The sequence below is a fragment of the Wickerhamomyces anomalus genome (assembly GCF_001661255.1).
Source record: "Wickerhamomyces anomalus NRRL Y-366-8 unplaced genomic scaffold WICANscaffold_3, whole genome shotgun sequence".
NCBI lineage: Eukaryota > Fungi > Ascomycota > Saccharomycetes > Phaffomycetales > Wickerhamomycetaceae > Hansenula > Hansenula anomala.
The window spans coordinates 1,714,000-1,726,494 of NW_017567112.1; the positions used below are offsets into that span (position 1 = coordinate 1,714,000).

Genomic DNA, 12,495 nt, shown 5'->3' on the forward strand with positions numbered 1-12,495 from the left:
GCTGCTTTCCAATTAAAATGACGTTCCAATCAAATTTCCTTTTTATAAGCACAAGATCAAACGAAAAAAAAGTGTCAGAAAATTAAAATTCGCGAATTCACTTTTTTTTTTTTTTTTGGCAGAGGGTAAAATTCGCGACTCATCTCTTTAAAAAAAAAAATTTTTGTATAATAAACATAAAGAAACTTATCTATTTAAAAGAGTTAATTATCCATTTCATACCACGATGGCTGCTCCTACTGCTTTGAAGAAGACATCTCCTGTATCTCAAAACCAAGAACCAGCTGAAAGTAGCAGCATACAGGTTCCACCACCAACTCAACAAGATGAAGAAGATGAAGTTCTTATAGATGCTTCAGGTAATATTGAAGATACAGAACAACAACAAGAAGATTCCACAAAGAAACAATTAGAGACAAAAGGAGTGGTACTTGATGCTGAAGGTAAACCACGTTTCAGTTCTGCTGCTAAGTCAGGTGAACACGTCAAGATTGAATCAAGAAAAGTTCCAGTCCCACCTCATAGAATGTCACCATTGAAAAATGCATGGCCAAAAATTTATCCTCCATTAGTTGATCATTTAAAATTACAAGTTAGAATGAATTTGAAAACAAAGACTGTTGAATTAAGAACATATAAAAACACTACGGATCCTGGTGCTTTACAAAAAGGTGCTGATTTCATTAAGGCATTTACATTAGGTTTTGATCTTGATGATGCAATTGCCCTATTAAGATTAGATGATTTATATATTGAAACTTTTGAAATTAAAGATGTTAAAACTTTACAAGGGGATCATTTATCAAGAGCTATTGGTCGTATTGCAGGTAAAGATGGTAAAACTAAGTTTGCTATTGAAAATGCAACAAGAACAAGAATTGTTTTAGCTGATTCCAAAATCCATATTCTTGGAGGTTTTACACATATTAGAATTGCAAGAGAAGCCGTTGTTTCATTGATTCTTGGTTCTCCACCTGGTAAAGTTTATGGTAATTTACGTACTGTTGCATCAAGAATGAAAGAACGTTATTAAATGTTTTGAGTCATGTGTGTTTTTAGGTATTAATATGGGTATTTTTCTTTAATGTACATTAGTCATTTGGTTGTATAACTACATGTAGTATATAGCTAATTTAATTGTGATAATTCTTTTTTTTTCTATAAGTTAAACAAAGATCATAAATTTTTTTCATCAAATAAAGAAACTTGTTGGAAAGACATCATAAGTCATAGGGAAATCAATAAAATAGGAAAGAGTAACTGCGTCAAGCTAATTACTCTGAAAAATTCTATTTGACTCTTTTTGTTTCATTGGGAATATAATAAAAAAGGCAAGGGATCATGAAATTTATAACAAGTTTCTTTCTTTGAATTGTCTCAATAAACCAGCACCTAATCTAGCTGGAGAAGCTTCAACACCAACACCAGCGGATTCTAAGGCTTTGATTTTATCTTGAGCACCACCTTTACCACCTGCAACAATGGCACCGGCATGACCCATTCTTCTACCTGGTGGTGAAGAAACACCAGCAATGAATGAAACAACAGGTTTTGGAACATCTCTTGTTAAATTGTATTGTTTTAAGAATTCAGCAGCATCTTCTTCAGCGGAACCACCAATTTCACCAATCATGATAATACCTTCAGTTTCTTCATCTTTTAAGAATAAACTTAAAGCATCAATGAAATTAGTACCTGGGAATGGATCACCACCAATACCAATAACCAAAGATTGACCTAATCCAGCTTTTGTGGTTTGATCAACAGCTTCATATGTTAAAGTACCAGATCTTGAAACAATACCAATTTTACCTCTTTTATGAATGTTTGAAGGCATGATACCAATTTTACATTGTTCTGGAGCAATAATACCAGGACAATTTGGACCAACTAATCTTGTTTTATTTTGAGTTTTCAAAATGTTTGCAATTCTCAACATATCATGTTGTGGAATACCTTCAGTAATTGCAACAGCTAGGGCAATTTCAGCTTCAATAGCTTCTTCAATAGCTTTGGCGGCAATTGATGGAGGAACGAAAATACCAGTAGCAGTGGCACCGGTTTGTTCAACCGCTTCTCTAACTGATGCAAAGACTGGTTTACCCAAATGTAAAGAACCAGCTTTTTTTGGATTAGTACCACCAACAACTTGAGTACCATAATCTAAAGCTTGTTGAGCATGGAAAGTTGCTTGTTTACCAGTAAAACCTTGATAGATAACTTTTGTATCACTGTTGATTTTCAAGTTTTTAATAGTATCAGCATAACTTCTTTTAATTGTTGAAGTTGAGAATCTTCTTGCTTGATTCAAGAAAATTTTTGATGATGATGATGAAGACATGATGTATAAAATTATCCCTTATAATCTAACTTCTATATTATTATTTTGACTAAAGATCAAAGAAATGAACCTTTTATCTGTACTGTATGTGCCAGGACGTTAGAGGTTAATTGATTGGACCGTTAAGGTGAAAATTTGATATGTTTTTATAAAAGAGACGAGAAACGGATTAGGGGTTTATTTAATACCTTTTCCAAGGTGAAGTCAACGCAACACAACAAGTTTTTTTATAGGGAAAGAAAAAAAAAAAAAAAGTTCAGGTTTCACGGGTGGGCACTGGGCGGACGCGTTCTGTCATAAAAAATGGGCCTAGGCAGAAGGAATAAACGGGGGCGGTTCTCGAATCTCAGCCTGGGGGCCTGGGGGTTAGACGGGTGTCTGCCTAGAGGCCAGCAGAGCTTCAGGAGGGAAGGGGGGAGTCCGGGAGAACGAAAGCGAGCGTTGGATTGGGCTCCCCGGACAGCTGTAGGCGAGGGAAATCCAGGAAGGGAATGGGAGCTAGGCAGGGGGAGCTAGACAGGAAGGGAAAGAGGACATTGGGCTTAGGAGAAGTATTTTAATTGGCTATTTGTAACAGATTCAAACCCACTTTGTCAGTCCATGTAATCTGTTCTGAACTGAAGAGCTAATTGAGCCCATGGACATGTTCGGATCTTTGCGTGGATGTACCGATCCACGGCTGCTGTTGAAAACAGTTGAACTCGATCTTTTCCCGAAGAGAGAAACTAATTATTGACTGGATCATCATCGAGGGTATAGGCTGAAGGTATATTTCCTGGTTAGACTGGGTGGACAGGCTCACTATTAAAGGGGTCAATCAATGCTACCATTGGCACTCGCTTTTAAGAACGCTGGCTCCCTGTCTTTTCAAGCTAGCCTTCTATGAAAGGTTTCAAATATAACCTCGAATCCAGTTTGAAAAGTGCCAATTATCAGTCCTCAACACTTGTAGTTCCACCACCCCCATGCCCATAGAAACAAGGACAGGATGATTCATTTCTACGCTAGTAACCCCATCACATCACTTATTCACATCTACATTTTGATTTAAAAGACTACGCTTTTCCATCCTGGACATCAAGAAAGTGGTTGAAAAGTTGCCTATGAGTGCTCTAACCAGGCGTTTTGATGGACTTTTAACTAGGGTGGAAAAAACACACTACAAACCACTTTTTATAGCTCAACCAAGGTAATCCAGAAAGATGTCTGAAGAGTTTGGTAAAGATGATAATGAAGTTCAAATAAATGATAATTCCATAGTTGAGACCTGGACAGAAATCATGGATGGCTATAGAAAGATCCATGCTAAGAAAGATAGTGAAGAAATTGAATTGGAGTCAATTTCACAAGAACCCGAGGAAAAAAGTAGAAGTGAAGATGTTGAAATAAAAGACACCAAAAGTTGATGTTAAGTAAATCAATTGAGATGTTAAGGTGACCCAAGGAAACAGCTGTGTCGGTGAAGTGCAATCTCATGTCGTATAGACTTCCTTTCTTTCACTGACATGTATTCATGACTATAAGAACCCAAAAAAAGCTGTCAGAACAGTTTGATTACAGGTATCAGGTATCCAAGATTCAGCCTAGACCATCGAACTAAAAACTTGAAATCGAACTCATTTCCAACTGCTTTAAACCAATTTGTAGCTACAATAATTTTGTATGTTCACCTTTTTTGAACATTACACGACTTCACGAACTTTTTGCCAAAAATCCTTTGAAAAACAAAAAACGTCAAAGTTGTTGATCTCGAAGGCAATTTGAACAGGGCGCTTGCAATCATCAACGGACATTTAATTCAAACAAGCAATTGCATTCATACTCAAGCCTTCAAAAATGTCGGAAACTCCTCAACCTTTATCACCAACTGCTGATGCTGAAACTCCATTAACAGGCTCACCAGCTCCAACTTCTGAAAACCCAAAAAAGAAAAACTCACAAGCTGGTAAGAAGGTCAGTGCAGAGATCTTGGAAAGAAGAAGAGTTGGTAGATTAAAAGCTGCTGAAACAATGGCTAGAAAGATTAAAAAATCTGGTATTGAAAAAAGAGAAAATGCTTTAAAATTTTCAACTTTTGAAAGTGGGAATTTAATTAACCAAAAGAATTATTTCACTGATTATTTGAAAAAAGATGATCAAATTTTCATATTACGTGAAAGGAAACAAATAAGATTGAATAAAGTTCAAATGAAGCAAGGTAAATCAGTTAAAGATCAAGACACTCCGATCCCTGGTGCAACAACTCCGATCCCTGGTAATGCTGATGAAGATGATGAAATGGATGATGATGAAGCCGAGGAAATTGATGAAAGAGTCGGATCTAAAACAATCGTGATACATCCTGGTTCAAGAAATATAAGAATTGGGTTAGGTTCAGATGTTTATCCTCAAACTTTCCCATTTGTGTTAGCTATTCCAAAAGATGATGAATTTAACAAGCAAAATAATTATGAATTAGATGAAGAACAACAATCAATAATAGAGGATAATAGAAAACTATTACAAAGAGATTTCAAAGAAAGAATGAGATATTATAAAAGAAGAATATTACCAAATTCAAATGAAATTGTTACAAATTTTAATAAAAAAGTTACACCAGAGACAATACCTGAACATAATGACATTCATAAAACTGAGTATTTCAAACCAACTGCAAATGATAGATGTTTTATAGCTGATGAAGCACTAAGACTTGATTCTACAGATTTCAAGTTAAGATACCCATTATTAACAAATGGAAGATTTAATGAAGATGAATATAGATCCTTTGCAGAAACTCTTGGTGATATTCAATTATTCATTAGTAAAACATTGGAAAAAAAATTTCAAGTTACAAAACTGAAACAGTATAAAGCTGTTTTGGTGATACCTGATCTTTATGATAAAGTTTATGTGGAAAACTTTATTGAATTATTACTTCAAATGAGTTTCCAAGGTGTTGCTGTTATACAAGAAAGTTTAGCATCTACTTATGGTGCAGGTGTTAGTTCAGCTTGTGTCATTGATATTGGAGCTAAAACTACTAAAGTTTCATGTATTGATGAAGGTATGATTATTCCAAATAGTCGTGCCAATTTAAGTTATGGTGGTGATGATATAACAAGATTATTTTATAAATTATTGAAAGAATCAAATTTCCCAATTGATTATGATGTTAATAATGATTTTGATTGGCCTGCTTTAAATCAATTGAAGGAGAAATTTATTACATTTCAAGATGCAAATGTTACTGTTCAATTATACAATTTTATAAAAAGATATCCTTCAAAATTATCAGAAAAATATGAATTCAAAGTTTTTGATGAAGTTATGCTTGCGCCAATGGGATTGTTTTTCCCAAAAGTTTTCGAAAAAGTTAAAGATTTTGAATCAACTCCATTCACTAATAGAAAATCATTAGATGTTTATAATGGACAATCAAATAATCCAACTTCAACAACTCAAAAAAATTGTTTCGAAAATAATTCATATGCAGATAAAATTGATTTTGAGGTTTTAAAGGACTTGTTAAATCCTGATACGTTAGAAGATGCTAAAGAAGATGAAGTGCCAACCATTGCAGCATTAGACAAAGTTATTATTCAAAGTATTGCAAATGCTTCAAGATATGATTTTTCAAAAGCTAAAACTTTCTATGAAAATTTATTAATTGTTGGTGGTGGTGCCAAGATTGAAGCTTTAGATTTCATATTAACAGATCGTATAAATATTTGGAGACCAAAAATTTTAGCATTATTGAACTTGCCAGATTTTTTGAAAAAAATTGAAACATTAAGTACAAATTTTGAAAAAGAACATGAATTTTCAAAAATTCAATCTGAAGAAGAAATTCAAACTTTACAAATTGAATTATTTAAAATTATTGAAACTGAATTGAATGAATTTTTGGAAAGTGTTAATAATCCATTAAACCCAGTTGAGGTCTTGCCAGCACCAAGAGATATTGATCCATCAATTTTAACATGGAAAGGTGCTTCTGTTTTCTCAAGATTAAAGTTGATTGAAGAATTATGGATAACTGAAGCTGACTGGGATTTATTAAGTAGCAGAACTTTGCAATATAAAGCTTTGTTCAACTACTAGTGGACCTGGAAACTGATGAGAACTTGAGTACATAATGAACAATTATGATGATGATTATATTCAACTGTAATGTAGGATAAATAGGACAAATGAAAAGCCTGTGTTTTCTTAACTTGATGTAATAAATAGATATAAAATGTGCAGGATAAGTAGTGCCCTAATCGATTTAGGTACGTCCGGGTAACAAAAAAGTAATCGACCCCGGACAGGATCGAACTGTCGATCTTGTGATTAACAGTCACACGCCTTAACCAGCTTGGCCACGGAGTCTTTTACGAAAGCTGTAAGTCTGTTGAAACTTCAGTATCTTTAGCTTGCGCTTGAAAAAATCAGCAATTTTGACGTAAACATGACCAAATAATGTAACAATAACATATCTCATAGTCTCTTTGTCTTTTATGCAAAATTTTAATTAATTTCAGCAGTTTTTGGCTGAAATATATGCGAAAGCGGTATTCCGAACTTCGAATATTATAAATATTTTGATGATCAACTACAACCGGCAGTACAGCTGTTGAACATATTGAACACATGAAAACACTACCTGACCACCAGCTAATTATTACATATTTATATAACAATGATCCTGATGTCGACAGTTATAGTTAGCCGGCCCCAATTATTATTATTTTTTTTTTTTTTTAATTAAAGACCAAAAATGACATATTGCTGTCCATTTTTTCTATATATTGAACATTTTCCTATTGAATTTTTATATTGTTTATACGTGTTTAGAAATTAACATTATTCTTATTGTGAATTTGAATTATAAACTCCAGTCAAAACGACAATTTGGTGCTTTCCACTCAGAGAATTTGAATTGAACTGATCGTGTTAATCAACTATTACTATTACATCAACTACTACAACTATCTATTATTTTAACTATGTCTGAATTGAACTTGAAAGAAGCTAGAAAATTAACAGTTGAGTTAATCAAATCCCAACCTGGTCCGTACTTTAAGTCATTGATCTTTTATTTCAAATCTCATGATTTGAGTAATGTTGCAAAATTTATTTCGAATCCATCTGCTGAATCAACTATTAAATTGGATGATGAAACCAATAATTTTATTCAAAACTTATTATTGTTAACTGCTGGTGATTATAAAGTCTATCTGGATGAAGATGATGCAATCATCAGTTTGAAAAACTTAATGAAAAAAACTAATTATGTTATTGATCCTGATCAATTCTGGAAAAGATCCAGAGGTATGCTTAAATATGCTGGTGAATATCATGTTGATGATTATATTTTGAAAGTGGAAACTGTTAGATCTTGGGCCAGAAGAAGTTCCGAATTAGGAATTACTGATGGTGCATTGAAATCATATGTTATTTCATCATTGAATGGTAAATTGAATACATTGAAGGATATTTTGTCAATTTCCAAGGAAAAATCTTTAGATGAAGTTTTGGAAATCATTAAAGACTATTGGTATGCTAACAGAGGCAGATTGACTGATCAAGCAAGAAACAACAACGATCATTCAAGAAACAACAACAACAACTTTGGCAAATCAAACTCCAATACTTATGGTCAAGGAAATACAAATGCTGGTAATAAACCAAATTTCACTAAATCAATTGGTAACATTGTTTTTGAATCAGATGAATTAGCGAGTTCTCCCTCAACAGGATCTTCAAACGCGAGTTCTCTCTCAGATAGAAACTATTTGTGATTCGGGAGCCAATGCTCACTTATTCCACATCAATTTTCCATTACTGTACAATATTGAAACCTTTGCTAATGATACATCTGAATCTGCTGTTGGTGTGAATGGTCAAGAAATCCACATTAAAGGGATTGCAAAATTAGATTTGAAATTCGGTGATTACCTAATCACAATTGATGTTTTGGTCACAGAAAATTTGAATTACAATTATCTTTCCACCAATAAACTCAACATTTATCAGATCTTTTATGAAGAATGCAGCTCAGGTCTATTTCTAAATCATCAAGACAAGAAGTATCCATTGCTCAAGAATAATGACAACTTCTCAGTTGTTCCACATCATCATTTTGTTAAACCTCAAGTGACTACCAGTATAAACTCTATTCATCAAAAGTTGTTACATCCAAATAATGAGTACTTGAAGAAGATGATCAAAGATCAATTGATTAATACTTCAGAAACTGCAACAACTGATCAATGTACAACCTGTTTACAAGCCAAAACTACTTCAGCACCAGCTAGAGCAAATTCAAGAAATATTCATCGGGTAAAATCACCTTTCCATCAAGTTCATACAGATATCTTAACTATTACATCACACAATAACTACAAATCTTATGTGTTGACTTTTTATGATGATTTTACAAAATTGTTGAAGCTATATCACTTACATTCAAAAAATCAAGAGGTGATCTATGAATGTTTTCAAGATTACATTACGTTCACTACAAATCAGTTCAAAACCAATATAAAGATGTTTACAAGTGATAATGGCTCAGAATATATTAACAAGTCAGTTAAAAGTCTGATCAAAGATCGTGGAATTGATTGGATGTACACTTCTTCTTACTCACCAAATCAAAACGGATCTGCAGAACGGATAAATTACAGCATTATCAATAAGCTAAAATCAGCACTTATTGATTCACCTGATGTCAGAGTTGGTACAAAATACATTAAATTCTGCTTACCATACATTTTGAAATACATTGAAATCATTTTGAACATCAGCTATCATAGTGCATTGAAAACTTCACCATATAATTTCATCACTACCAAGTTATCTACAGATCAGTATAGTGCTGAGATTGGTTGTTACAAAAGTATAAATTTTGACAAGATTCCTGTTATTGGTCAAACTTGTTATATCACAAACAAGACAAATACCATCAAGACAAATTCAAGAACTGTATCAGGTATATTTATTGGTCTGGATAAAAATTTAAAGATTTTTTATGTTCCAGATGAAAACAAAATCATCAAAACCAGAAATTTCTCATTCAAAAAGATTCCAGATATTCATTTTAGCATATCATCTGATGAATCTCAAACTGAATCTGATGATGAACAAGAAGATAATGATGCTTCAGAAGATGAGGAAGATATTGGTCAACATGATTCAAATGATAATAATCATGATGGAGATATTGACATGGACGATGCTTACAGTGAAAATGAACAAGATACTGAAGATCAAAATCTTGAAGATCCAACTTGGACACCTGAATCAGAAGATGAATTTGAACAACATGAAGAAGAAGAAGATGATTTACATGATGATGAATCGAACATTGAACCTGATGAAAATGAGATTGTTGAAGAACCACAAGAAGATGTAAATAATGTTGAACCAAAAGTTACTACTATGGATAATCCAGATATTGATAATAGAACACCAGAAGTTGTGAATGATGAATCAGTTGAAGAACCAATTGTCAATGATGAAATACCAGTTGTTAATGAAGAAACAGAAGATAATACTGTTGAAGAAGAAGTTGTTGAACCAGAAGTTGTTGCTGATACTATTGAAGAAACTGTTGAAGAATCTATTGAAGAACCTGTTAAAGCTCCAGATGTTGTTGAAGAAATTATTGAAGAACCAGAAGTTGTTATTGATAAGACTGTTGAAGAACCAGAAACTGTGATTGATAAACAAGAAGGCCTTGAGGCTACTGATGAAACTGCTACTGTTGATCCAAATTCTGATATAGTTGGTGAACCAGATGACCCTCCAGTTGATAAAACAAATGATGATTCATCCACACCATTGGTTATAGTTAATGATACGATAGAAGGGAAAGAAGAAAATTTCGCACATGAAATGTTTGACTCACCAAATGATGATAAGATGTCTTCAAGCCATAATGTTAAGATGAAACCTTCAAAAGTTGTGAGAGTTGGTCCAGATACTCAACCAACACCTGTGATCCCATCTAAACGGAAACTAATATCATCTGAAGCCCAAAGAAACATTTCTGATTATATAAAAGATAGATCATCCAAAATTAAACGAATTGGATCAGTCAACATATGCTCTATCAAAGAATTGAATGATAAGGTTGAAAGGAATCATTGGTTATTAGCAATTTTAAAAGAGTTGGAAACTCTTATTAACCAGGGAACTTTTGAAGAGGTGATCATTAGGAAAAATCAATTGTCCAACTATAATATTGTTCCAACATTATGGTTGTTAAACAAAAAATTTGATCATACCAACAATCAAATTTTTAAAGGCCGTCTAGTTGCTAGAGGAGATTTACAAGAGTATGAAGGTGAAACTTATTCTTACACTTTGGAAAATCAAATTTTGTTGTCATTATTAGCAATTGCTACCAAAACTAATCAACAAATCACTCAACTTGATATCAAAAGTGCTTATGTTTCTGCTGACATTGATCAAGAACTTTACATCAAACCACCGCCTTTTTACAAAAAATTTCAACAACAAAAAGTACCAGATGATGATCATATGTTGATATTAAGATTACGGAAGAGCCTCTATGGATTGCGTCAAAGTGGAAGACAATTCTACTTTCATTTAAGAGACATTTTGCTTAAAATTGGTTTTACAAACAATGATGCATATCCTTGTGTTTACAAAATGGATTATCAAGATCAACGTTGTTACTTAGCAAATTTCGTTGATGATTTGTTACTTATTGGTCCAACAAAATTTAAGAACTTCATTCTCAAAAAGCTGAGTGATCAAAATCTAGATGTTAAGCACTTAATGCCCACAACAGAATCAGTTGATGATAAAACCATATTGAAAAGAAAAATAGTTGGTGTTGAACTAGAAGAACTATATGAAGACAACATTAGAAAATCCTTGAAAGTTCATCAAAAAACTTATTTGGAAAAGATTGTGAACAAGTTTCTCAAAATCAATGATTCTACAAAGGCAACCCCTCCACCATATTATATTGATGCTTCATATACAGAAGGTGCTGATCATGAACAAAGAGTAAAGAAAGCTCAAGAAATTATAGGTTCACTTTTATATTTAGGTTGTCATACTAGACCAGATGTGATTTTTCATATTCATTATATTTCTCAATTCCAGAAACAACCCTCAGATCAAGTTTTTTATTTTCTTGATAGATTACTGAGATATTTAAATGGTACAAAAGAATATGGATTGAATTATTATCATTCTACAGATACAGAAATTGATGAAAATAGATTACAAATTTATACTGATGCTTCATTTGCTGCTGCTGCTGATAACTTTAAGTCTTCCAGTGGTACTATTGCTTACTTTGCCGGTGGACCTATTGGGTGGAATACCGAAGTTTTATCATTCAATGTATTATCACCTGCTGAAGCTGAAGTTGTTGCTATTACTGATTCCGTTAAATTTGATCTATGGCTAAGAAGATTATTTGATTTTTTATTGGAACCAAAAGTATTAAATAAATCAATTCATTACTCAGATTCATCTGCTGGTATTGCTATGATAAATAAGGATTATTACAACAAGAAAAATCGTCACTTCAATATCAGATTGGCTTTTGCTAGAGATAAGTTCAAAAGAGGTTTTTATGATTTGAAATTTATTGCTACAGACAAACAAGTTGCTGATCTATTAACAAAACCTACAGATGGTGTTCAATTTTTAAGATTGGTAAATTCACTGGTCCATTAAGTTGATACTAGACTCACAGATTCATTTTATTTTTATTTTTTATTTCATTTTTTATTTCATTCTTAAAAAACAAGTGGCATGTCGTGATGTATATCACGATGTGAATTTTTACTATCAATTATTTCTATTGGATAATTTCAGATTGATGTTGTTATTTTTCCAGATTTTGTTACAGCTGTTTCCATTAATGGAAACATCATTTTAGTTTTCATGCAGAATTGGTTTCTATAATTTTCCATAGACCAAAAATGACATGCTGTCCATTTTTTCTATATATTGAACATTTTCCTATTGAATTTTTATATTGTTTATACGTGTTTAGAAATTAACATTATTCTTATTGTGAATTTGAATTATAAACTCCAGTCAAAACGACAATTCCGAATCATTTAACATCAAAAAAACACTCTATTACTGCTTTAAATGGTCAAAAAAGGGAAAAAATGACGCCTAAAAAAATTTTTTTTTTA

At 32.6% G+C, this 12,495-nt stretch overlaps 5 protein-coding genes and 1 non-coding gene across 6 annotated transcripts; 4 read left to right on the forward strand and 2 right to left on the reverse strand.

The window, feature by feature from the left end:
- Positions 1-226: 226 nt before the first annotated feature.
- On the forward strand, positions 227-1,033 carry PNO1 (Pno1p; the record flags this gene model as incomplete). The annotated part of the gene is made up of 1 exon (XM_019185661.1): positions 227-1,033. One exon carries the CDS (start codon positions 227-229, stop codon positions 1,031-1,033), a length of 807 nt encoding a protein of 268 aa, XP_019039498.1.
- Positions 1,034-1,348: 315 nt separating this feature from the next.
- LSC1 (succinate--CoA ligase (GDP-forming) subunit alpha) lies at positions 1,349-2,341 on the reverse strand (the record flags this gene model as incomplete). The annotated part of the gene is made up of 1 exon (XM_019181720.1): positions 1,349-2,341. The coding sequence occupies one exon, from the start codon at positions 2,339-2,341 to the stop codon at positions 1,349-1,351; it is 993 nt and encodes a 330-aa protein (XP_019039499.1).
- Positions 2,342-3,239: 898 nt separating this feature from the next.
- WICANDRAFT_92579 (uncharacterized protein) lies at positions 3,240-3,764 on the forward strand (the record flags this gene model as incomplete). The annotated part of the gene is made up of 1 exon (XM_019186370.1): positions 3,240-3,764. A coding segment is annotated over exon 1 (187 nt), but the record flags the coding sequence as incomplete, so codon positions are not given.
- A 360-nt stretch (positions 3,765-4,124) lies between these two features.
- On the forward strand, positions 4,125-6,441 carry ARP8 (Arp8p; the record flags this gene model as incomplete). The annotated part of the gene is made up of 2 exons (XM_019186371.1): positions 4,125-4,562; positions 4,584-6,441. Coding segments are annotated over exons 1-2 (1,873 nt in total), but the record flags the coding sequence as incomplete, so codon positions are not given.
- Positions 6,442-6,620: 179 nt separating this feature from the next.
- Positions 6,621-6,694, reverse strand: WICANDRAFT_t68. The gene has a single exon. It is a non-coding gene; the product is annotated as a tRNA-Asn (tRNA).
- Positions 6,695-7,543: 849 nt separating this feature from the next.
- Positions 7,544-8,231, forward strand: WICANDRAFT_92582 (uncharacterized protein). The gene has a single exon (XM_019186372.1). It carries the CDS (start codon positions 7,582-7,584, stop codon positions 8,104-8,106), a length of 525 nt encoding a protein of 174 aa, XP_019039502.1. The 5' UTR covers positions 7,544-7,581; the 3' UTR covers positions 8,107-8,231.
- The last annotated feature ends 4,264 nt before the right edge of the window (positions 8,232-12,495 follow it).